The 25703-nt window shown below is 42.6% G+C and overlaps 2 protein-coding genes across 5 annotated transcripts; both read right to left on the bottom strand.

Moving 5' to 3' along the window:
• Nucleotides 1–11597, bottom strand: bnip1b (BCL2 interacting protein 1b). The gene is made up of 6 exons (XM_076273649.1): nt 2591–11597; nt 2279–2371; nt 1974–2065; nt 1565–1669; nt 1280–1398; nt 1–931 (listed from the first exon to the last, which is right to left on the bottom strand). The coding sequence occupies exons 1-6, from the start codon at nt 2762–2764 to the stop codon at nt 735–737; spliced, it is 780 nt and encodes a 259-aa protein (XP_076129764.1). The 5' UTR covers nt 2765–11597; the 3' UTR covers nt 1–734.
• Nucleotides 11598–11870: 273 nt separating this feature from the next.
• crebrf (creb3 regulatory factor) lies at nt 11871–25313 on the bottom strand. Of its 4 annotated transcripts, XM_076273645.1 has the most exons (10): nt 25178–25313; nt 24555–24646; nt 18689–18918; nt 18245–18370; nt 16458–17796; nt 15639–15833; nt 14197–14386; nt 13804–13877; nt 13438–13560; nt 11871–13169 (listed from the first exon to the last, which is right to left on the bottom strand). In XM_076273645.1, the coding sequence occupies exons 3-10, from the start codon at nt 18695–18697 to the stop codon at nt 13051–13053; spliced, it is 2175 nt and encodes a 724-aa protein (XP_076129760.1). In that variant the 5' UTR covers nt 18698–18918; nt 24555–24646; nt 25178–25313; the 3' UTR covers nt 11871–13050. The 4 variants fall into 4 exon arrangements, with proteins under 4 accessions (XP_076129760.1, XP_076129762.1, XP_076129761.1 ...); XM_076273647.1 differs by lacking the exon at nt 24555–24646; XM_076273646.1 differs by lacking the exon at nt 25178–25313 and having other exon boundaries at nt 24555–25124.
• Nucleotides 25314–25703: the final 390 nt, after the last annotated feature.

Genomic DNA, 25703 nt, shown 5'->3' with positions numbered 1-25703 from the left:
TCTTTTGAAATTGAAATGAAGTTGTATGGACTGGACTATGTTTTTTTTTTTTTTTAAACTGCGACGAAATTGTGAATTTCTAGAGCACACTTGGCAATTGACTCCTACGGACTTTCCCCTAAAGATGGCAGCAAAGATGGCAGCAAAGATGGCAACATTTCCGGAAAGGTACTGGCTTGATGAAATTCATTCTGGACTCTCTATCCGACCACATAAAGACCTCGGGATACTTCGGTTTGGCTTTAGGGACCCTCTACTCACTACCACGTAAGTGTAATGTTGTTTGGAACTGTAGAAGAGGTATAAAAATAGCGTTTTGTAGCGGCGAAATAATATGCCCTTCTCACTTCCACGCTAACGAGTTTTGACTAAAAACGGTAAAATCGAACTTTCTCAAAACACATCCGAATGACATGATTTTGATGTCAACTCAACGTATGTACTCCCAATCATCCGTAAATTGATCTAAAGTGCATTTTACTCCGGATAATTCCTTTAAGACATCACATTAACTATTTCCTACATTTTTGCCCAACCCCTTAAGTGACCGATTACCCTCTCTCAAAACTAGTGTGAAAAGAGTCCAAGTCCGCTATATATATATCCCTTTCATTCACCCTGTATTGGCAAAGGTTCTTGTCCTGCTCTTCCAACAACCTTTTCTTTGACAGAAAGTAAAAAAGGGGAAACCCATTTCTCTTTTCCCACTCATCAGGATCATGTCTTTATGGCTGTCAAAGGAAAGGGAAGAGTCTTTTCTTCACAATGTAGACTACTGTGGCCAGAAACAAGGCCAGGGCCAGAAAGATGAGGAGTTTGTCTGTGACCTCTCGACGATTGTATTTTAAGATCAGCTTCCTTCCTAAATGGATGGCCCCGTTCAGTGCCCTGAACTCCTCATTGGTCTCCAGAACAGTCCTCGAGGAGATTACTGTGGTAGGAAAAGGATGTCAACGTGACAATCTTAAACAGCTATGATGGGGCAATAATTAATCAATCAATCAATCAATCAATCAATCAATTCATTAATTAAATGAATACATTCTCCCTTCAATCAGACTTATGCGATGCAAAAGATCTAAAGATTTAGCAATACCTAACAAACGAACGTGGCAGACCAAAGAAAATCCATACAGAAACATGCAAACCTGAACTAATCCAAATAACAAAAACAAGTAAACAAACAAAACAAATAAATGTAACACAGGCATGACAAAAAGTGGTCAATGTGCTCTTACATGGTGGGCCAACCCCAATCAGAAGTCATGTATTGTCTTACCCAAGTGGCTAACAGTCCCCTCACTCTGCTTGACCTGTTCGGACATCAGCCGGTTGATGATCATGAGTGACTCAGTGATGTCACTGCTCATCTCAGCCAGGCTCTCCTTGGTGGTCTTCCTACACAAACACACACAAAAGAAGAGATGGAAACATACAGCTCCACTCAGCAAAAGAATGTATTACACTCCATGCACTAATGATGGAGGTCATGAGTATATGTGTCAGAGAGAGAGAGAGAGAGAGAGAGAGAGAGAGACTGTGGCCAAGTGTGTGGCCGGCTCACCTAGGTCTGACTGTACCGATTCCCCTGTTTAGTAGTTCATCCTTCTCCATACTGTCTATGAGGAGCTTGCAGGTTAGATTTGCCTTACGCCATGCAGCCTGATTACTAAGCATACATTAGCATCAAGAAGAGTTCATTAGTGATCCCAGTCATCATCATTACATACACAATTATGCTTATTGTAGGCTTTTCAGTTTGATTTGAAACTATTATTTTTCACTATTGAAGTGTTCATATACTGTGTAAGGCACTTTGGATAAAGGCATCTGCCAAATACCATGGCATAACAGTCAAAGCACCCATCGAATGGAAACACATTTGGCAGAAGTGAGGAGTCCTACATAACAATATTTGAATCAAGTTAGATGCATTCATTAATGACGTTCTTTATTTAGGAACCCGGCCTTACCTCAATATCTGTTTTCGATGTCCATCTGCCTCACACAGGATAATATTTTTATCTTTCTCACTGTCTTGTTCCTTTGCCAGCTGTTCTAAACCCTGAGAGAAAAGGTAGCTCAATATTTGTCATGACCTTGAGGAGACCTTTCTGGTTAAAATAGAATTAATATCCAGCCTATTGCGTCTTGACGTGTTTTAACCATTCGATAATGGACCATTAAAAAAATCTATACCACTCAGTTACAATCATGTAATGCTTTTTAGGGACTTCACTGACGCTACTGAAAAAGAAACGTATGGTAGGCTACTCACCTGTATCCTGCGTCTAAGCTGACGGAACTTGACTTTTACTTGGAAATTCAACTCATCCAGTACATGTTGGGGTCCGAGGCAATCGTTTATATCCTGATTTAAAGTACAGACAATTATTTATTTATTTTTTGTACAGGCATATTGTGCCAATTTGAATACTTTTGAAGAAATGCTGCCCGCGAGTCGCCATCAGGAGTCCGTTAATTAAACGTTACGATGGATTAGTACAGTTTCGTCTGAAATCAAATATTGGCTAGGATTATGACTTGTGATAAAATCGTAGTAACGAGGGGATGAAATGTTTATGTTTACCTGTATAAGTGCCTTGAGTTGTAAGTCATGTTTGATGATTTCTTGACTACAAATTCGGACTCTAAAATCTGAAAGTACCGCCATCTTTTTTGTTTTGGAAAATGGTGCTCGATGATTGGCTAAACTTCTCTGTGTGCTCTTTTGTGGTGGTTGACTTAACCCTGTTAGGCTCATTACTGCCGCCTACCGGGCTTTATTATAGTCTGGATGAAACTGAATAGTTGTGATGTCCACCTCTTCCTAAGTTACTCTAAGTAACAAAGTGGTCTAACTTATATTTCTACACAATTAAGTAGTAGTAGTTATGACTATGCCTCCATGATGATCATATGTTCATCATGTTCCAGTGTGCTTAGCCTATTCCTAGGCTTAGATATATTTAAGGTGGACTGTTTTAATGAATGTGACTTTGGTAAGCATTTAAATTAATTGACTAGCCAACCTGCTATGATTTTGTGTGTTGTGCCATAGTAGTGTAAAGTGAATGCAATTGTATTTAGATCTATTCATCAAGCTAATGCCTAATGTCAAAATAACAATGCAAGTTCTGTTTTATTACATTAACGAGAAAAAAACAATGGTTTCTAAAGTTTATTTTCATATTAAAATCAATAACAGAATTAGACTATCATGGTTACAAGCAAAACTGTGGTACCAACTCCGGGCTGATACAATGGTGTGACATAATTAAGGATAATGATAGAAAACAAGAACAAATAAACAAACAAAAATGAGGCACAATTATACAAGCAGACATCTTTACAAAATCAATCACAACTGAGACTCTAAAGCCTACTTCACATCTGGACATTTACAAAGCTCAATGATCTAGATGAAGTCTCCAACTAATTATGCCTCAAAAATAAAAGAAGGGAAAAAAAAATCAAAACAAAAATGGAAAAGAAAACAAGAGAAGAACATCAAAAGTATAAACCCAGCACAACATTTAAACATAAATATAACAACTGTCAAGATATTGTATTTGAACAGGCATATATGTGAACTACAAATATAGACATTGCTAATAGGATCAAGTTAATGTTAACGTCAGCAGGATACGCTTCTGCAGATTTGCTTAAGAATTTCACCAAGAGTTCTAGAACAGAGCACTTAGCAATGAAATACAGCCTTCCTAAGGTGACAAGAGATTTTACACTGGGGGGGGGATACGCACACAGTACTAGCTACGTAAAGATCCCATGCTAAATTATCTAGAAGTTTACCATACAACATCAGAAGCATTACATCAAGATCATGAGTTACCGTGTGACTTTTTTTCATTTTTAAAGGATGGGTGAGACTCTTAGTAATTGTCTTGAATTGAGTGTGTTGTATGGATTTTGGTGGTTCTTGTTTGCCGTAACCACAACCAATGTCAAGGGTCAAATTTGCTCTCACACCATTATGTTTAATTTTGGCAAGTTTGGAAGGAAATGTAAATCACCGCAATGTGTATGTCTGTCCCCCTGTGTGTGTGTGTGCACAAGTGGAGAGTTTCGCAGAGTTGTAATCGGTACGGGTTGGCTGTCTGTCGGTCTACACGAGTCCAGTGCAGAGAAGGGTGACCCAAACACTTCAGTGCTAGGGTAAGACATCTGTCCTCATAGCCACCCATGCTATTCTGAATTCCTCTTTGCCTTCAGTTCCAAACAGGCCCTTGGCAATTCCTCTCGGTTCCCACTCAGCAGTTACTCCGATAGTCTGCCATCATATTGGGTGGGGGAGTGGGGCAAGGCCTTGGCACTGGTGTCTACGCAGTGAGAAGCAGCTCATGGTTCTGCCACTGCCACAGGGAGTCACGGTGGTGCCTTCCTCAGTCGCGCCGAGAAAACAAAAAAAAGGATGGTGTGCCAAGTCTGGCTCTCAGTCACTTAGGCTGTTCAAGTACAGATTTTTTTTTTTTTTTTTTCAAACTCATTTTTTTAAATGTCTAATTCAGCACCATGGGCGGTGAGATACAACTCCTACCCAATGTCTCCAAAAGGAAAGTTTTTCCACTTCATGTTTGTGTGTGTGTGTGAAGAGATGTGTGTGCGTGTTACATCTCACTACGACTGAGGATTGACAGACTTTCTCCAAAGAACCAAAAGGAGAAGGAAATGAAGCGGTGGCCAAGCTTCCAGGAGGAATGCAGGGCAGGAAAAGACAGGACGCGACCCTCGCCATACCCTGCTATACTGAGCTGAGAGTCCGGGACCTGGCCCGCAAGCACCATGTTTTTGAGTCCAGTCCAGTCACTCCTCTCCATGGCGGTCTCTGGTTCCGGACAGATCTGGGTTTCAACAATGCGCCCCCTCGGTGTGTGTGTGTGTGTGTGTGTCATGTTGCGTTGACATTAACCTTGTTTTCATCTGTCCATGATGAAAGACTGCGGAAGGCCATCTGCAAATGGGTGGTTGGTGTGTGTGTGTGTGTGTGTGTGTGTGTGTGTGTGTGTGTGTGTGTGTGTGTGAGTGTGTGTGTGTGTGTGTGTGTGTGAGTGAGAGAGAGAGAAAGAGAGAGGGTGTGAGTATGTATGTATGTATAAGTGTATGACTGAAGTGTATTCTTCAGTGTCTGTGTGACATTGCTCCAGGAGTACAGAGATAAGCCAGCAGTCTAGAGCACAGTAGAGACCGAGGAATCGAGAGGCACAGTTATCTTGCACATTTGTGAGGACACAACTCTTGAGGGTTTGTCATTGTTTTTAGCGAGTTAGATCTACCTTTGCAGTGGAGAGTTCTCCAAAAAATAAAAGACCGCAGACCCATGGAAGGCAGTTCGGGGCCTACCGTGTAGCTCAGAGAGAATAATTCATCATGTGGAATCATGTACTTCTACTGAAGTCAATGTCAGTGACGTGAAAACTCAGGAAAACATGTCAAGATGAACAGCGTAATGGCATGGCAAGTCTAATTGAGGGCCAAGTACAAAAGGCAAATAACAATTCAATCAAACAATTCAAACTTGTGCACCAACTTACAGATTTGAGCATAAATACAAAAAGAATAACAACAAAAAAAGAAGTTTACAGAAAGAAGGACAACTCCAGAAAGAGCTCAAATTAATCTATACCATGATTGCAGCACTCTTTGGAAAGCCTCTCACCCAATGTTACACTGGACATATCTTTGAGTAAGAAGTTCTTCTCTCAATATTCAATTGAATCATTTGAAGGAAGACTACATTCATCATTAAAATGGAACCTGCGAGAGGCAGAGCAGCGACAGCTTCCATCTGCACAATTTCACCACCACTCCATACAATTGTTTTTCAAAATGTCACAACACATTGTGTTTAGATTCTTGGCATGACGGGAGAAGGACAATTGTGTATCCATAAAAAAAAATGTCAAGACTTTTTTTTTTTTTTGTAAGAGTATATGTAGATCAAGTTTGGATTCTCATCGGTTTGAATAAGGCACCTGATTTTGCAGGCATCGTATTAAAAATAAATGTTGGATTTTTTGGAAACAAAATATGAGTGCAATACGGGTTATTTTTTGTGGTTTATTGTACTATATTCTTGTCATAAAAATAGTTGGAACGCCAAGGATAGCTTAACTGCATGTGAATATATGAGGCACCTTATACAAATCCTCCTCTTTCTACACTTGTGCTCATTGGTTATGCTTGGAGACTGTGGGTGGCAACCTTGAACATGGGCAGCCCTTGATTCAAGACGCTCATGTCAACAGCTCTGTTCCAATGACAAATAAGAACGCATACACACGTCGAATGAGCTGGATCTACATGCACAGTGTCCATGCCTTTCACATACTCTCTGCATTGAAGTGCTTCATGTTAAAGATACCATATCATTACCAAAAATAAAGGTCTATATACACAACATACAGCTTTAGAGCATAGGGGAGGCTCTAACAAGCAAAGAGGGACATCTGCAGTGATGATATGTAGGAATGCTTCTGTAATGCTTCTGAACAACTTCTGATCGGCAAGATTGTGTAATACAGTATACAAGTCTATAAAAGAAAACTGTTCACATGAGGGAGCACTTTTTGTAAGAGACACTTGATCAGTGTGACAAGAGCTTAGCGTTGCACTACAAAGCTTTTTTTTTTTCAATTAGGTCCATGAAATAAGTGTGCGAAAAGCAAAACAAGCAAACAAACAACAAAATTGAAGAAAAAGGCCTACAGCATTTAACAGGTTACATATGTTGAAAATAGGGTGTTTTATTTAGCAACAGTAACACAAGCTTCCATCAGCAAAATGTTTATGACTTCTCCTCTCTAAACAAAAACAAAAACAACATGATTCACCTGATGAACTTAAGAGATAATAACTTTACAAAAAACTCATCAGAAGAATTTACCTCATAGGAAGCATCCATGAAGCTGAAAAAATAACTTTTTATACAAAATAAACAAAAAACAAAAGAACGGAGAGAGGAGAGGACAGAGCTGGAAACTGCACAGCACAATATGGTGCTATACTCAAAGGAGTAAAAGCCTGCATAGCACACTAATAAGGATCCTAAAATTCTAGACATGAACTAAACACCTGACTAAAAGAATATGCATGCCAAAAATCAGTCGAGTAGAGAGAGAGGGAGAGAGAGAGAGACAGAGAGAAAATGACTGACACATCTCTCCTCTCTCCTCTTATGTGGACAAACATTTTTTTTTTTTTTTTTTTTTTTTAAAGGGACAAAAGTAACATGTTGAAATTCCACCCAACTAAGTTTGATGGTACTGTGTTCCGGAACATGGGCACAGCTAGAACATTATTCTGGTTCTCTCGGACGATCATCAACTACAGGGACTTTTATAATGCAGAAAGCTTTAGAGATCTATATAAAATGCGACAACAGGAATGATTCTTACACAAAGCCTTACAGCCTGTCTGAGCAGCTCTCAGTGTCAGAGCACAGACTTTGAGCGAGTGTCTGGCTTACTGCAGCCCCACCAACACCCTCATGCCACAGGGTAGCAGGAGGCTTTAGCAAGGGATGTAGCAGCATCTTTCTGGACTATACAACATGTTGAGAACTATGGTCAAAGCTCAGGGCAGATCAGAAACAAGAGAGCCAATTTCTTTCCCTTTTGGAGCAGCGAGTGCTACCTTGAGTAAGCAGGCAATTAAGTAGTTTTGCATTTCCAAGGAATATGATACTTGTTAGACAATGTTAGACTGTGGAGATACATCCCAGTGATTTCAGTCCATATTGCGTTACAGGTATGATCTTCACATCCTTTTCATTTTCACTGATTCTTCAGTTAGTTCGTTTTTTTTTTTTTAAATCAAAAAACACATTATGGCTGATCAAAAACAAATGGTCTGACAAAATTCCATCCTTCTAAATTGTGTTCATGCCGAAACATGCATGACACAAATTAGATTAGATTAGATTATTTTAGATTAGCGACAAAAGCCCCCTTTTTTAAAAAAAAAATGAATTTCCTGCTAAGCATATAGTAGCGTGATGCAGTAGCTTAATCTCAGTAATGTATGTGAGGATATAAGAAATAAACATTTTAAACGAGTACTGGCTTTGAATTACAACCTTTTCCTTGACTGTTAAAATGCCACAGAGTCTCCTGATATACTGTAAAGTTGCACAGCTTGTGTCCATTCAGCTCAATGTAAAAAACAAACAAACAAACAAACTAACTAACCTGCGATAACATGCCACTGATGCCCCTGTCCGAGCCCCAATCTTTCTACCCATAAAACACTAGATCGAGATCAACATGCACAATGGAAAATCCTCTACTTCTCAAGACTCCTCTCTGTCCATGCCTTGCTGTACAGATGGATGGATATCGCTTCTGAGCACGATGCACACGTTACGCAACATCGTTTTCACGTACGTCTGCTTGGTTGTAGACAACACTATAAAGGAGCTACTTCTGGAGAACAAAAAAAAAGAATAAACTTGCACTTGAAACATGCGTTTTAGCTTTTTCTCCAACAAATGGATGGGTGGGGGGAAAGGCAAAAGGTAGGCTTTTCAGTATCGGTTCCCCATAGCGGCAAATGACTTTACCATACAGTACAGAGATATAGATTTCCTTCTGAGCTACGTACAGGAAACATGTGTGGTTTACTGCTGCATCTCAGAGCTTCCCCCACTGCGTACAAGTACAAATTACGTTTGTTTTCAAATCATTTTAACTTTTAAAAATATATATATATATATATATGACAATAGCACTCTCTGGAATCACCCCAGAAGAAATGTGTCTACACTGTACATCAACCTGAAGAGGAACCCAGAGCAGAGTTTGATTTTTCCATAGGAAATGTCTACTGAAGGCAAATGAATTCATGACATCAGAGTCATCACTCTCACACACACACACACACACACACACACACACACACACACACACACACACACACACACACACACACACACACACAGGGCCCATCACCAGAGGCATTTCACCCCTAGACCTCCTCATCCATCTCTGACCTGCTCAGGTTGTTTAAGTCAAGTACTCTCTGCAGCATTCAAACGAGGCCAGTTTAGCAGCAAAATGGAAGGAAAATGCATTTCTTTTTTTTTGTTTTTCTTAATCTTTTTCATATTTTTAACAAAGTGCTTTCTTTCTCTTACATGTAATATAGAGCTTGTAATATATAACTGTATACATAATATAGGTATCAACATTTAGAGAGAACACTGCAACAACAATAGTAAAACATTGGACGGTATAAAGGGAATTATTAACTACACTGTTATCACAACAAAAAGAAAAATAGGTATGTTCTATTTTTTCTCCTTTAAAAAAAAAAAAAATCAAATAACGAATATTTAAATATCCATCATGCTTTAAGAGATAAAGGATTTTCCCTTCTTGGATTGAACTAAAAATTCATACCAGGGTCTGATCCTGGGACTTGAGCTACATGGAGAAAGGCAGGGTTCAAAAGACAGTGCTGTGTCCAAGAGTTTTATGAGTCAAAGCTAAACTGGTACACAGAGAGGGCAGCCTACACTTAAGCTTACCTACCTTCGACCAGCTCTAAGACTTACAGGGCCAAATCTGTAAGCTTGTAGAGGAGAGCGCACAAGAGCAAAATTTTTATTTAGCCAACCCTACGTTCATTCATTTATTCTCTTTCATATATTTAATCGTAAATCTTAGTCATGCTGCTCTGATGCAAAGATGCCAAAAAGTGCGAGTCACTAGTAACTAAATTCAATCTGGTATACCAAGTCAGGGAAGACTTTTAGGAGTGAATCTTGTTATTCTTTCAAATAACTTTTAAGGGCTCAGTGATACACATCCTTCATGCCAGTTCTCTGACTAACTCAGGACAACAAAGTGTCACTGTCAAGACACTTGAATCATTTGATTAATATCAACTTCACTATTCTGTAGATATAACAAAAACTAATAATGAAATATTTCAGTTAGCACTGGTAATGGAATTAATTTGATAGCTTCTCTCCTTTTGTGAAGATCATTGACAACAAGAGACAACAAAAATTTTGTCAACATCAATATGCCTTACTGGCCTCAATGCTTAAGACGTGAGCCAAGACGGACAAAAACAACACACACCTCCTCAGCTTCAACTAGTACAACCAGACAAAAACGCAATAATCTGAGCAGTACATATCAAAGACACAATGTAACAGAGGCTAAAACACAATATTTATGTAGAGCATTTCAGAACGAGCAAGCTATTCATCTGAGATATCCGACAGGACTTACGGAGGAGCAAGTAGGTATCTAAGAATGATTCTGTTCTAAGTTAGTCAAGCATCGAACTAAAAGTGACCTATTCACAGAGGGAGTGCTGAAGGCTTCCTAATGTGCTCAGAAACATCCGATAAAAAGACCAAAAACACAGCCTTTTTTTCACAACCCAATCAGAAAGACTCAAGGCAAATCAGTAAAAAAAAAAAATATATACAGACTTTTTTACGTTTTCAATTTTCCTCCCCATCTAATTTCCTCTGATGTGGCATGCTTGGTAAAGTGGCATTTTAGAATTCTTGTGTGGTTTTTGAGAATGGAAGAATACAGTACTAGAGAACACGAGACACGTACATATATGCATATCATATACAGGGATTTGTACACTAATCTACAAATAATAAAACTACCAAACATAATAAACCTTTTGGTTATTTATCATTACACAACACATAGGCAAAAATAAAGCTAATTATAAAGGTAACCTATATATATATATATATATATGTGTGTGTATATAATATACGCCTGGCTAAGCACTAAAGCAACCACAACCAAAAAAAAATAAAATAATAAAGTAATGGGAAAATGAACTGCAGGAATCAACTCAACATTAGTGCCTCCACTGCGATGGATCAACCTCCATGCTAACAGTACAGGGGGACACTATGCCCATGCACGTGAATGCTTCTTTCTGTTGATAATTGGACCCAAGCTAATTTCACAGTTCGTTGAAAATCCCTGACCCCAGTCACTTTTCCTACATTCAATACGGTGTCAGGTAAGCTGTGCAAAACCTTACTTAGTCTGGCTAGTAGCCATTTATCGTTGCATGTGTCTTTGGTACAAAAAAAAGCGTTCAAAATATAGTGTGCAAATATTTTTTTATATTTCATATACGAATATTTATCTTTAAAAGAGCCCCCCAAACACCTCCCCACCCACTTTAAAACACCCCTTTCAGAGTACCAAAAGAAAAAAAGAGTAAAATTAAATGTATCTTATATCAGAGCCATCTTATGGTACAATGCACAGACTCTGTGGCATATATCTGCATTTCCCATGCTCCTATGTACATTCAGAATAGCTTTAAAGAGCAGAGATGCAACACAAGTCCTCTGACAGCAGCCTGCTTGCATCTCTGCCGCCTTCCCCTCCCAGATAAAATGGTCCACGACAGGCTCTCCACTAGGACGACTGAAATCAGCTCATTTTAACTACAAGGCACAATGAATCTGTTATTCAGTACAAATAAGATCACACGCGCGCCCACACACGCGCGCGCGCACACACACACACACACACCCCTCTAAGGAATCTCCAACACTATGTGAACAGCTCCCACACCCATACCCGAGCAACACCCCACCCCCCACCCCCCCAATCCAGCCCCACGCCAGATCCTGACCCGCTCTCCTCCTCCTCCACCACCAACTAGCTGCCACACTGCCAAATTAGCCCGGGGTGTGTGCTATCCCTCCGATCATGTGAAGACACTTCTACCAGAACAGACAGAGCAAAGGAAAAAAGGGTCATCAATATGGTTCTCCATCTAGTATACAGTTAGAAGAGTTATCCCCAACCTGACCCAACCCTCCCCTTGAATAGAATGGGATATTTATATATATATTTTAATTTTTTTTAACATCTGTTCAAGTTGGTTTTACAAATTCAGCTCTGCGGAGGGAAAATAAACTAGAAACAGCCACGGCATAAAGGAACAGAATTACAAAGCCCCTTTCAACGACTCTACAGATCGCTCCCACCCACGACGAGACCTCATCAGAGCGATGCTCCTCTGAGTCCATCCCAGACTTAAGAGAGTTGTTTTGTTTAGAAAAGGATGCTTCTCTTTCTTTTTTCCTCACTTTTGTTGTTTCTTTTTGATTTTGATTTTCTTTACGTTGCCTTTGATGTAGTTTGCAAAGGATCACCTGCTTATGCTACTGTACTAGAATGGGAAAGCAGACGCAGTTCAAGAAGTGTACACATCCACTGCAGATGTCGGGGCGAAGAGCCACCATGTTTACACAGAACAATATGGAGAAGCAGGTCATCTGATTATCTGATTACAAGACAAAAATAGACAGAGCCCATTTCTACAAGCTTGATTGTTTTTCATTGTTTTTTTCGACTACTAAAATCCCACAGCTGTGGTCACTCTTGACTATACTATGCAGCCTGATGAGGTGACGATCTTCACATTCTACATCTGCTTTCCCATGCTAGTAGAGGTGCATCCTTCAGGCCCTTTCTTGGACACTACAGAAAAAAGCTACTGCAATATCTTATTATTTTGCTTTTGTTATTTCTTTTCTCCTCTTTCTTTTTAGAGAAAATTTCCAAACAAAAACATAAACTAAAAGTAAAAAAAATTCTTCACAGGAGGTATCTTGTATATTGGCTTTAAATGGCGGCCCTTACGATCAGGTTCTGTTTTTGTTTTATACCAGCACATGCAGAGATGGTTGGAGAAAGACTACTGAGTGCAGGGACTATTACGGTTCACGGTTCTGGATGTATGTGTATATATTTTCATATATATATCTATATCTATATATATGTGCGTTGAGTGCGTAAATACATACTGGATACCAGGGCTGGCATGTATGTACTGACAGGGACCGTTGAGGCCGCCGGGGGTGCAGAGGGGTGTGGGGGGAGGATGCATTTCCAGGTCAGGAGGTCATGCAGACAACGGGCTGATACAGAGCATGGAGGAGAATGGCGCAGATGGCTTTTCAGGTGTTCTGTGCCCGGCTGTCCAACGTGGGTTGTTGGGGTGTGTGTGTGGGGGGGGGGGGCACCTCTACACTTTCGACGTGGGCACACGCAGCCCCACCAGCCCTCCTGTGGGATCCCCTCGGCCAGTGGTCTCCAGAATCTGGTTCACGAAATCCGACGTCTGCCCGGCAACTGGCGACTTCACTGGAGGCACAAAAAAAAAAGCACACACACACACACCACACACACACACACACACACACACACACACACACACACACACACACACACACGATAAATGTAGGACCTTCATCTTAGTCAACAATTTCCTCATTCTTCTTTGCCAACTGTTGCAAATACTTAATGTATCATATCATCTGAAATAAACCTGCGGCTGTTCGATTTTCCTATTCATTTCAGCGCTATGAGAATATTGTTTATAGACTTTGGACTTCCTGAAGAGGAAAATTACCCAATGTCTCATCGATGAGTTTGTCAAGCTTCTCAGCCATACATGTTTCCTTGTCGTCTGTCGGATCCTGGACTCTGTTAACGATTTCTTCCTTGATGGCGTTAATCACAAACAGCAATCGATCTGCAGACAGAAACAGTCAAACAATCATCTCTGTGAACTCATGCCCCTGTATTCAATCATTCTGAAACATTTAACCTCTTTCAGAAACATCCTCATTTCTCTCACACCAGCACAGATCAAGACTCGTGTGATCTCTTAAAGAGGGCCTTGCTAGAAAGTCAGTGAGGCAGACACAGTATCTGAAATATGGCAGTGTGCGGAATGTGCCTAGGACTGTTTGGTTTCCACTGGGAAACAATGTACCGTATTCAGTGCCAAGTCCCCACAGCTTGACCTTGTTGGCCTCATACTGGGCTTTCTTCTTCAGCCTGCAAGCCCTGTGAGATGAATGTGAGACAAAGAAACAAACACACACTTAAGACTGACATACTGGCAGACAAGTTCATCGGTCACAAGACTTTTTTCACACTCAATAATTGCCAGTGTTCTAGTATGACTAAGCAGAGCTGTGTGCTGTGTGTATTGAAGACCCAAATAAGGAGAGAGAGAATAGAAAGAAAAAAAAAAAAAAGAGGAATGAAAAGACAGCTAGAGAAAGGGTTACCTGCTCATAATTGAAACCACACTGAGCACAAGGAGAAAATGAAATCCTAAATATTGGACACTGGTGTTCAGTGAAGCACGACACACACATACCTGGAGGCCAGCTTGTTTTTCTCCTTGCGAGAGCGTGGACGGGCAGTGAGGGGCAGCTCGCTGACGGGCGTCAAATCACTGATGACCTTATTTAGCTTCCGCAGCTCGTTGCCAATCTGGAGGAGCTTACGAGGGTTTGGAGTTAGGTCCTCAACGTCGGTTCGTCGGGACTTCTTCAGGGTGTACTTGCCTGTACACACAAACATTCAGTTAAGATTTAGGGTGTTTTCACACTTGTCCCTTTCAGGCTTCTAAATGAACTGATTGATGACTCAGCCCTTTTTGTGCATATGTGAACACGCCTACTGAACTCAGACCCCTCTAACGCGAATCGAACTGGCAAGGTTCGCATTATCTGTGCATTGTGAACACAAATCGCCCTGGGTTCTCTCACATTTTGCATTGTAGGCTAGCCTATTTTGTCATACTTGACTTTCCATTGCCAAAAGAGAAGGAATGTCGTTTATTATTTAAAAAATAACTATTATCATTAGGCTCATGATGGGCTTAGCCTACAGACATTTGTAATTTGGCGTGTTGCAACGTTAACGTTCGGCTGAATTTCTTTTTATCCAAGCTTTTGGTAGCCTAACCAATGTATTCCAAAGTTCGCTAATTCTTCATTACTCACCATTTTGCATGATCTGCTAGGCTCTGTCGAACGGGCTGCTGTTCACTTGTCATTCTAGACGTAAGCTTAAGTTGGGCATAGCAACAGTAACCAGGTGGGACGGGCCCACCACTGAGTTAGACAGTGCGATTGGCTGGCATGTTGACTGACAGCTCAAAAGGATATTTGCAATAACTTCAATAAATTCATTCTGAAAATATATTATAATATTTCAGAAAAAAAATTAATTAAACAAAATCACCACACCAACTATGGGTTATGATAATTATTTTAACCTGATGATGGAAATGAGCAACTACATAGCCCATAATCCGAAGCATTAGCCTAAGGTCTGAGACCCCCAGAGAAGGTATAGTGTGAACAGGAAGGAAACTGAGGCCCCATCAGAGCTGCTCCACAGTGCACCAGAAAGAGATCCGAATCCTCTTTCAAATGAACTCACAATGTGAATACAAAATGAACAGAGTCCCTTTTGTTTTGGTCCACTTCCTGGTTCCCTTTTAGTGGACCGAGTTCAGTTCTATGGCCATCCCTCACATTAATCTTCACCCCCCCGCCCCACAGAGAGTACTTTTTTATCGTTTTTCCATGGGATACATGGCAGAGGAATCTCCATACCACTTCCCGTAGTGGAGTACTTTGCCTCCGCCTCCCTATATCGGGACACCTCGGCGGCTGTTATCCCTAGTCACACTTCTTATTACAGGCTGTGCTTAATGAAATGACATAGATGATTTTGTGAGTACGCATGAGTAAAGGAGCGTGCATGCGTGTATATGTGTGTATGTGTGTGTTCATGTGTGCGTCTTACCCTGATGCAGGCCATTCTTCTGGTACATGTTGCTGGGCAGGGTGTCGCGGTCCCACTCAGAGGGCTTGAGCATGCGCTCCTGCTTGGAGGGCGTCAGCTGCTCGCTGTACTCCCAGAAGTAGCGGCGTTTCCCCCTCTTACGGGAAAGGCCTGCCGTCAGGCCCTTCACATCCTCCACCATATCAGCATCACAGCCTGGGAGGGGGGAGAGGAGGAGGGAGAGACAGAGAGAGAGAGAGAGAGAGAGAGAGAGAGAGAGAGAGAGAGAGAGAGAGAGAGAGAGAGAGAGAGAGTTGGAGCATGAAAGATTCAGAGATACAGTGGAAGAGACAGACAGCACATGTGAAATATAGAGAAGTAGAGAGATAAACAGTCAGAGAGAGAGAAAGAAAGAAAAAAATGGAGGAATAGAGGGGGGGGTGCGTGACAGGAAAAGGGGAGGAAGGAGAACAAGCAAAACACAGTAAGAGAATGAGTCATATTCAATAACTGCAGTCGTGCTTACAGAGCCTATGCTTGGACAAACCCACCAGAGCGACCTGACTCGACAGATAGATCCACCAGTCGCCATGCAATGACTGAGCACAAAGCAATCGTTTCTATTCAACCCACAGTGTCTTTTAGCCTGCTAACTACCCCGATAGCACCTCACTGTGGGCAGTTGGAACAGTTCCACAGTCAGACTCTGAATAACTTGTTTTGCTGCGTCATGCGGCTCTGTTGATATTACTGGGAAAACCCCCTGGACCTAAAATACTCTTCCTCGACTCGCAGCTTATGGTGGTATTTGAAGTGTTTTCCTTTGCAAGTCATTCATACCTGGCTCGGAGAAGGCGTCGCTGATGTCATCGTCTTTGTCCCCCTCGTAGTCTTCGTCCTCCTCCTCATCATCATCGTTCTCCGAGAGCTCATGCTCACTGCCGAAGCCTTCGTCGTGGTCTTCGTCATCCAGCTCCAGGGCTCCCTCGTCGTCCTCCTCCTCTCCTTCCTCTTCGTCCTCCTCTTCCTCGTCCACTTCCTCCTCCTCTGGCAGCGCTTTGCCCGCCAGCCTGGCCCTGGTGAGGAACAGCGAGTAGTTGTGCTCCTCCTCCTTGGTCTTATCGCCCGCTGCCGCCGCGGCTGCCACGGCTCCCGTCGTCTCCGCGTCGGTCGTCGCCACGCCGACCACGGGCAGGAGGCTCTCGCTGGCCCCTGGCATGGCGGGGAAGTGAAGCTTAACAGGCAGGCTGCGCGAGGTGCCCACCTCCGGGCCTGCGGGCATCTCGTGTTTGACGGAGCCCTCTACGGCGGCTTTCCGGTCCCCTGCGGCGGGCAGAGGGCCGTCGGGAGAGGCCTGGGCGGCGGCGGAGGAGGCCCTGCTGGCTCCGGGGCGCGGGGTCGCCAGACTGGCAGTGGCGGCGGCCACTTTGGGGAGCTCGAGAAGCGAGCAGGAGCCGGAGGGCGACGCGCTGGCCTGGGGGTCGGGGAGCTTGCCGGGGTAGCGGTGGGGGCCGCTGATGCGCACCTTGGCCTTGCGCACAAAGTCACTCCCGCCTCCGATGCCACCGCCTTCCATTGTAGTCGTGCCGAGAGCCTTGGAGGAACCCTGGTACTGGGTTTTGGACATGGTCTCTGTGCTCGTGGCCACGGGCCAGGTGGCCTTCTGCGAGCCCTCGGCGAAGTCCGGCAGCTGGTTCTGGCTGCCCGTCGCGGCCGACGAGGAGGAGGCCGTGGAGCAGGACGGGAAGGAGTGGGGTGGCCGGCCGGCCTTCTTGCCCTGCGCAGACGAGAGTGAGGGCAGCAGCATGGGCTGCTTGGGCCCCGGCGGCTGCAGCAGGTCGGGGTGGTAGAGCGTGTCGCACACGGGCTGCGAGTCCTCGCTGTTGAGCTGCGCCAAGGTGGGCGTCCGCCCGATCACCTCCTCGTCCTGGTAGGGGCTGGAGAAGTCATCCAGGCCCAGGAAGTCCACCTCCTTGGTGCCCCAGATGTCGCAGCTGGTCAGCCGCGTGTACTTGGTCAGGTCCTCCCAATAGCTGTCCCACTGCTCGAAGTTGGAGCTATGGGCTAGCTCGCTGCTGTCGCCCAGCTCCACCAGCGGCTCCATGCCCTCCATCTCCCGGCACTCACCCACGCCCAGCATGTCTCCCTTGGGGCTCTGCCGGCACGTCATGTCCCTGTCCTGGAAAGTCACATGGCACAGAGAGGACGTGGGCATTAGGCAGACACACAGATTATATATATATATATATATTACACACACACACATACATATACACACATACATACATATATATATATATATATATATATATATATATATATATATATATATATATATACAAAGGCTAGCCACTAACACATATTCAAATCACTTAAATCGTGTTTTATGCTGATTAACTCCTTATTTGAAAAGCGCTAAAAGCAAACCACTAAAAGCAAACCACTTTACCATCATATTTCATCTGTATTTCTACAAGTTAGAGAGTTCTATAGTTATAGTAGTCGATTCATAAATGCATGACATGTATATTGATTATTGGAGAGTAAAGATATTCAACATGGCCAGTCATGTGTTAGTGGAGGGGTGGAGGGCTGCTGCACCTTCTCCATCACCTGTGGCTACTCACCAGTTCGTACATAAAGTCTGGGTCTGAGCTGTTGGCCAATAGATCCGTGCTAGTCAGCGCCTGGTCAGCAAAAGTGTAGTTCTGAAAGGCATCCCCAAAGGGAGGGTCCATCCCACTAATGCTGGGCTACAACACACATCAACCAACAGCAGTTAGACACTAATCAGCAGATGGACATGTCAGGCATAAACAACGCAGATGAACACATCTACATTTAACATTCGAAGACTGGTCGATGGTGTGATTTTGCTAAATTTCTGCCATCATTTCATAAGGAATACAGGAGACCTTAGTTGTCAACCAGTAATACTTCACTTGTAAGGTCATTTTTGTTATTTCAGTTTCAGTTGCAGTTTTTTCACTGTGTCTCAAGGGCTTATGGAGATATTCGAGACATGTCTGGCTCGAACCATATGGTATCTGACGGACATAGCTACAACATACCTGAGGCATTGCCAAGCACAGATCGCCAGTTCCTTATCGGAAACTTTTCACTCGCAACCTGCACTCCTCGGCGTCTCTGTTTTTCCCACTTCCTTTTTATGCAAAAAACTCCAGTAGAAAATTGGTCTCTGGGTGGTAAACAAAGTCCTTTTTTGTGTCCGCTCGCCTGATCCGGAGGCCTAACAGCTCATTTAGATACGGCTGTGCGGTCCTCTTCCGTTGTCTGGTCGCTGTGGACAGGACGAACCCAGAGCAGAACAAGAACAGAGGGAAAGGGTTAGAGAGGTTAGAGATGTAATAGGCTCTACAAAATCAGAGAAAATGACATGTCAATGAGAAACACACACACACACACACACACACACACACATACCGCTCGAGTCCCTGCACAAGCTTCAGCGAAACATCCCCTATGAATAAACGAAACTGAGAGAGCTAAACGAAAACAAACAAATGGCATGCTGTTTCACAAATCGAGACTCAAGAGAAGCGTCGAGATGGGGAGAGAGAACGAAGGGCGATTGCCTGTCAAAAACGTCTGTGCATTTAAATACGGCCACACAGACAGCACTAGGCAGCGAGACTCGGCACGGTACAAAAGGGGAAAAAAAAAAAAAAAAAAAGATGGCCTCCCTCTGCCTGGCCACTTTAACCGTGGTCAGAGAGAGTTACGGAGGTCGGCAGAGAGAGTCTGGTCATATCCATGGAAGGACAACCGCGACAGCCAGCGAATTCGTCTGGTCCGAGGCAGATAGAGGGAGAGAGAAGAAGGGAGAGAGACAGATGGACGGAGGGAGAGATAGAGGCATAGAGAGAGAAAGAATGAGAGCGAAAGTGCGAGAGTAAGAGGGAGAGAGACGAACGAGGGCTATTTTTGTAACAGTCACAGTTCCCTCTCCTCTCTCCCTACTGCTACTTAAGAGGGACCCGAATCGCCTCGAAAAAACAGGGACCCAAATAGCAACGACTAGACGCCCTCTGCATAGCCAATCAGTTGTGATATGCCGCGAGAAAAAGTATCTGTGACTGAGAGGAAGATAGACAGATAGGAGAAATGAAGAGAATGAGAGATAGTGAGATGAGGTAAGAGAGAGAGAGAGAGAGAGAGAGAGAGAGAGAGAGAGAGAGAGAGAGCCCTGCTGGCCAGCTGCAGCGCAACAGCAAAACAATCCAGCTCCTCTTGTGGCTGATGACATCATTTCCTGCCGGTGTGCAGTCTCGAGTCAAATAAGCATCTTATCATCCTCGAGCTTCTGCACACGGCAGCAGGCTTTGCATACTACCCACAGCAGGAGGAAAACAACAACCCAGACAACACACCGTCTCTCTCACCCGCTTTCTCTTTCTCTATTTCTCTCTCCCATTTTCTCTATATTTCTCTCTCCCATTTTCTCTATATTTCTCTCTCCCATTTTCTCTATATATTTCTCTCTCCCTCTCTCTCTCTCTCTCTCTCTCTCTCTCTCTCCCTACTGCAGCCTGCCTGCAACCACTGCACAACTATGCCACAGTTCAGTAAGTTAGGGTTAATACATTACTGAACTTGGAGCTTAAATGTCAGTGGAGGGAACAAAGCGGGGAGGGAGGAGGGACATTAGCCTATCTGGCTATCTGCCCTGCTCCACCATCCCCACCTGTTAGCTGGGCTCGCAGCAGCTATTTGGGAAGTGATTGCAGGGAAAGCCCTTTAACTCGCTGCATGCTGTGGACAGGCTGGACTCCCAAACCGGTCACCCTAAACTATGCAAACACATACATACACGCAAAACACAGTCAGATTCAGACACAGACACTCACGACAGCCTAGGGACAAGAGCATAAAGAGCATATGGTATCTCATCTCCGGACTCTCTGGTAAGGGCCACGAGCAGATAGGGACTATTCATAACAGAGATTCTTAACTGGCTTTGTTCCCGAGTAAACTGCTCTCTGCCATGGCATAATCCAAACAAATGAAATAACTTAGATACTATCTGACTTGGATGCTTACTCCCATGGGCCTATGGACTAGATGGATACCTCGGAACAAAACAACACAGCACACAGGCCTCTGTCTGTTGTGGTAAGCCTGTTCTGTGACACACACACACACACACACACACACACACACACACACACACACACACACACACACACACACACACACACACACACACACACACACACACACACACACACACACACACACACACACACACACACACACACACACACACACACACACACACACACACACACACACACACACAGGTTGGTTAAAGGTGGCACACCAGCCAAATGACAACCACCAGCAGCCAGGACCATTCACAGCTCTTCTTGTGACAGATGATCATGTCATTCTAATGAAGGGAGTTTGTGTGTGTATGTGTGTGTGGGCAGGTGTGTGTATGAGTGGATGGGTGGGATAGGCGTACTATTTCCACGTGATGAGGCCCATTATCAGGTGCTGCTCTGAGCTGAGCCACACGCATGAGCCGACAGAGTCAACATGAGATCACACGGATGGAGAGAGAAAAACAACGGCGAGCGGAAAACACACTCGCCTGCCTCTAGAACTCAGGTTACAGCCATTATACTACAGTTTAATCCATCGCCCCAATGGTAGCACAACATCACCAGAGACGTCAGTATGCTGTGCTGATGAAACTCCATTTTTAAATAGTAGTGCCAAATAAGAACTAACATAGCTAGAAAAAGATCTTACTGCTTAGTTCTGCAGGTCTGGCAGCAGAATGAATGGAGATTTTAGTTTCCTTTGCAGGCGTGCAAATTTCCCCATATGAGATCACTTCCCTATTGCGTTACTAGGTACCATATTAGTTCAAACTTTGTCAGGAGGGATTATCAAACACGGCTTAATATTTACCTAACCAAGAACACTTAGCCATTTGAGCACTGAACGCAGCTGTTATAACTAAGCTATAGGGGTAAATATTATACTTAGAGTTAATATACTTAATACTTTCGTGGAGCATTTACTATTTGTAGTGTCATGTACTTCATTATCAGATATGTAAATTTGGTTTCTTTAACAGGCTAAATCTAAATCATGCCATAATATAATTATCCGTCCATGTAACTTTAGAATGACCTCAATGTTGCTAGCTTGACTGTAAGACATCTATAAATGTCTTGAGCATCATAGAGCTAGACAACACTAGCTAGGGGAACATAATCATAAAAGAGCGACGTGTATATAGGAACTCTGTTCCCATACACTTACAGTTAACCTTTTACATAGGTTTATGATCATAGCAGTAAAGGGAGCCACAAAGCCAACATGCCCAAACTAGGAATTGGTGTCATTCTTATTCCCTCTACGCATTTCTGGTTTGTTTGTTTGTTTAATTTAAGGCCATTTCCGCAACTAAGGCTATTTAATGGCCAGAGCACTGTGTGTTATAGAAACTTAAATATGTTTCTTAAAATCTATGCTAATAAGATATTCTAAAACCTTCAAAAGGTGGACGCATTTCTGGTAACATGACATCACAAAGCAGCCACATCAAGGCTGTGAGGTATACCAGTAGGGTTTGGTTCAGGTTCGGCTGTGTCAGACTACTGTACTGCCTAAAAAAAAAAAAAAGGCAGAACTGAACAGGCTTTGTTTTGCCGTTTTGTTTCTTTTACTCTTTCTTGCTGTTGCTCATAGACCATCAATGGCTGAATAAGTGGGCTACAGTCTGCACAGTCCCACAGGTAAATCAGCACAAGAGCTAACCAAAGCGACCACTGTCAGTATAGTCACAGCAAAGGCTGAATATTGAAAGATCAAAATAAGGTTCCTCAGCTTTTACGGCACTTTTTAGTCCCTTTTAGTGGCAAGACTCAGAGGACCCCTGTACAAAGACTGAAGAGAGCGAGACGTCTGTGTGTGGGCGTGCTGCGTCCACATGAGCTACCCCACTGAGGCTGTAGGCATGCTACGGCTCTGCCAATAAAACAGGAAACACAAACTGTCAATGGTGTCAAAATGAAGTGCTGAATTTGCAGTCAAATTTAGCCCATCAAGCAAAGAATGTTCAAGCGTATCAGGTCATGTCTAATGATCAAATCATTAATTTCAGTACAGCCTTGTGATCAGATCTTCACATAAAATATAGAAACAAAACCAACATGAACATGCATGCTCTCCCTCTTTCTCGCCCCCTTCTGAGTTTTCAGAGAAGCAGTAACAGCCAAGCAGGTGTCTGCCTTCCGGCTGATATGCAAAAAGACTCCTGCCTCTGCCTTCCTTTGGATGCATTCATTTACATGATAAATAATATACTGATTATTAGCTGTGACTGCTTGAGAGCCAGTAATCATTTAATCATTTATTAATCTCCTAGCATATCAACATGTTGCTAATGTTTGTATTATCCTTTTCAAAACAATGCCTACATTGATGTGTGCACACTTATGGATTTTTGCACTTTGACGAAGACTAAACACACATTCTCTTTGGAATGCAAAATGCTGTCCTTATGGATGTACAGGCATACTGACTAAATTATCACTGTCCAGTCCATAGGGTTACAGCTTCGGGTACAGAATATCTACTCCAATATAGGCCTATCAGAAAGGCTATATCTTGATTAATGCCCAAAAGTAGAGCAAATAGTTTGAGGGCTTATAATGCCCAATCCAAATTCATAGTCCTAGCACTGTAGGTTTTCGTTGTATGGGTAGATGTTTACTGGACACTTGTAAACACACAATTTGATCATTGTTTTGATCGATAAACACATAGTTCCAACACATAATAACGATAAGTTAATCACGATCCATCCAGACGGCATTATGAGCAAGCAATGCCATCCATTTGCGTTTCCACGTTTAGCACTTCGGTAATTAGGTTGATTAAAAAACAAAGCTAACACGCTCTTTATTCAGGGTTTGGTGCGCAGTGACAGGACACGACCACTAATCTGGAACATAAACATAGAGGTTTTCGGCCTCGTATTTCTTCAATGCCTGCACAATCTGAACGGTTAAAATCTGATTTCTTCCTCTGACCTACTAACACACGAAAAAACCCTGAACTCAACATGGACCTTGTTGCAAACAAATAATAATATGTCAACCTAACCCACATTCAGTTCGAGCCAACGCCCACGAAAAGTCGATGTGCCATTGGCTACCACTCTTGTGTTAGCCCGCCTCCTCGATTGTATGATTGGTATTGCGTCCCATCTATCAAAGGGGATATTTTCGATAAATACCCTGCCTATTTCACGATAGGTTGAACAGGCAAGCAACAAACAATATTAAAAGGCCCGATCACGTTACATAAATGGCTGAGGACATAGATAAACCCAAGAAATGTAATCGCACGGTTTTCAAGGAAATACATTTATAAACAACATGAGTGCAGTATTAGTTTAAATACCCATTTAAATGAGGCAACCGATTATAAACATGTAAAAAATACAAACGGCCACGCTGGAAGTACAGTCTCTCAATTAAGCAAATACAATTTTTCATCTAAAAAACTACACCGTGCAAGCCCTGTAGAAAATTCAACGTGTGATTCGCTGTAGAACCAAACAAAACATGGCATACTGCTTTCCGAAGATTTCCTCTTGGCATTACACAGGTGGGGGCGTGTACCCTTATGGAGCTGTTGGTGCTGCTTTTAGTTGACCTATAAATCCATTATTTAAGTAGATGTGTGATCTTGATATATCACTGATATGATCATCCCATTATTAAAACTTGCCATATAGTGACAACTCAAATCTAATAACTTAGTTTGCGCCATGGTTACCTTGAAATGCAAAGGTAGGATATCGTCCATGCATGGAAATTTACGTTACCTAGATGACAAATGGTTTCAAAACGTTTAAAATCCTCTATTCCAGCTGTGTCGAAAATTGAACATTACCTGTAATGTCATGTTTGACGAAACTGTGTCCAGGAGTTAACATGCTGCCAGTATTAGTTTTCCAAATCGATAGGGGCGGCCATGTACGACTGCTGTTGTTTTCAAGACAAAATTATTAACATCAACGTTTTTTAACCTAGCTAGCAAGGTTATTCAAACCAAATCAATGATAAAACAGTGACTCTGTAGTTAAAACTGAATTGAGGGAGAATGCGTTTATAATGCAAATCGAAATCGTGATAATACGGGGTTTGCTAGCTAGCACTCCGTCTGAAATCGTGTAAACCATGACCAATGATAAGACTACTCTTTATCAGATAAACGAACCATAAAACTACTATCGAAACACAAAAACAACATTAAGAGAGAAACTATGATGGTTTAACAACGAATTTTTCGTTAAATATGGTGAGGTTTAACGCGGAACTAAATCTTGTTTCTCAATAACTATGGCCTCCGTCCCTCCCCTCTACAGTAGCAGCGAGCAAGCTAACCTACTTGCTAGCCAACAGGCTATAACAACTTAGCACAGGAGCTAACCAGAGATGACACTATTTGCAAGAGATCTGGGCAAGAAACTCGACTGCATTTCAGTAAAACCTCAATAATATAGCTGGACTCACCTTTATAACATCCATATAGTTATCTTTATGAGGTTTATCTCCGTATTTTCACGTCTTTAAACGAACTTTCTATCATTTCGTCGGAGTCCACGCTGCCTTCCTCTCTGGTTTGTTTTGTTTATCTTCTTCCTGACGGGTTCCTGGAAAGCGCGTGACTCTCTTTTCACGTGCTTTTCTCTTGACCAATCAGGGCTGAATTTTGGGATTGACCCAAAACAATACATTTTCGTTCATTTCAGCCAGTTTGCAAATATAGTTTTGTGACCATATTTTCTACAAGGTTCAGGTTGTCGATTGAGACAATGTATACTTATTTTCAACATTTCAGTTCGATATGCAGTAACAATCAGAGGCAATTAGGCCACTTTATCATATAGATAGAAGATGTACATATACAATTTCAAGTCTCTTGATGATGGTCAGTTTGTAGATAGCCTCTGCACAGTAAATTTGTTCAGTTCTGTCCTCGGCCATAAGTAACTAAATTCAATGGAAAAATATTTAATTTTCATTCTCATCATGCAAA

The sequence above is a fragment of the Alosa pseudoharengus genome, unplaced genomic scaffold, assembly GCF_046254945.1.
Source record: "Alosa pseudoharengus isolate Yale_2024_CS ecotype anadromous, Long Island Sound unplaced genomic scaffold, YU_APseudo_1.1 YU_APseudo_1.1_scf_8, whole genome shotgun sequence".
NCBI classification, from domain to species: domain Eukaryota; kingdom Metazoa; phylum Chordata; class Actinopteri; order Clupeiformes; family Clupeidae; genus Alosa; species Alosa pseudoharengus.
The sequence above is the reverse complement of the archived record's forward strand: the minus strand, read 5'-3'. Positions and strand labels throughout refer to the sequence as shown.

Coding starts and splice junctions, on each gene's coding strand:
- bnip1b (XM_076273649.1), bottom strand. CDS start 2,764: ATGAGCCTAACAGGGTTAAGTCAACCACCACAAAAGAGCACACAGAGA. Junction 2,372..2,590: donor AACTCAAGGCACTTATACAG/GTAAACATAAAC, acceptor ACTTTAAATCAG/GATATAAACGATTGCCTCGG. Junction 1,399..1,564: donor ATCGGTACAGTCAGACCTAG/GTGAGCCGGCCA, acceptor GTGTTTGTGTAG/GAAGACCACCAAGGAGAGCC.
- crebrf (XM_076273645.1), bottom strand. Junction 17,797..18,244: donor CAGACTTTATGTACGAACTG/GTGAGTAGCCAC, acceptor GTGACTTTCCAG/GACAGGGACATGACGTGCCG. Junction 14,387..15,638: donor GAAGAATGGCCTGCATCAGG/GTAAGACGCACA, acceptor TTGTGTGTACAG/GCAAGTACACCCTGAAGAAG.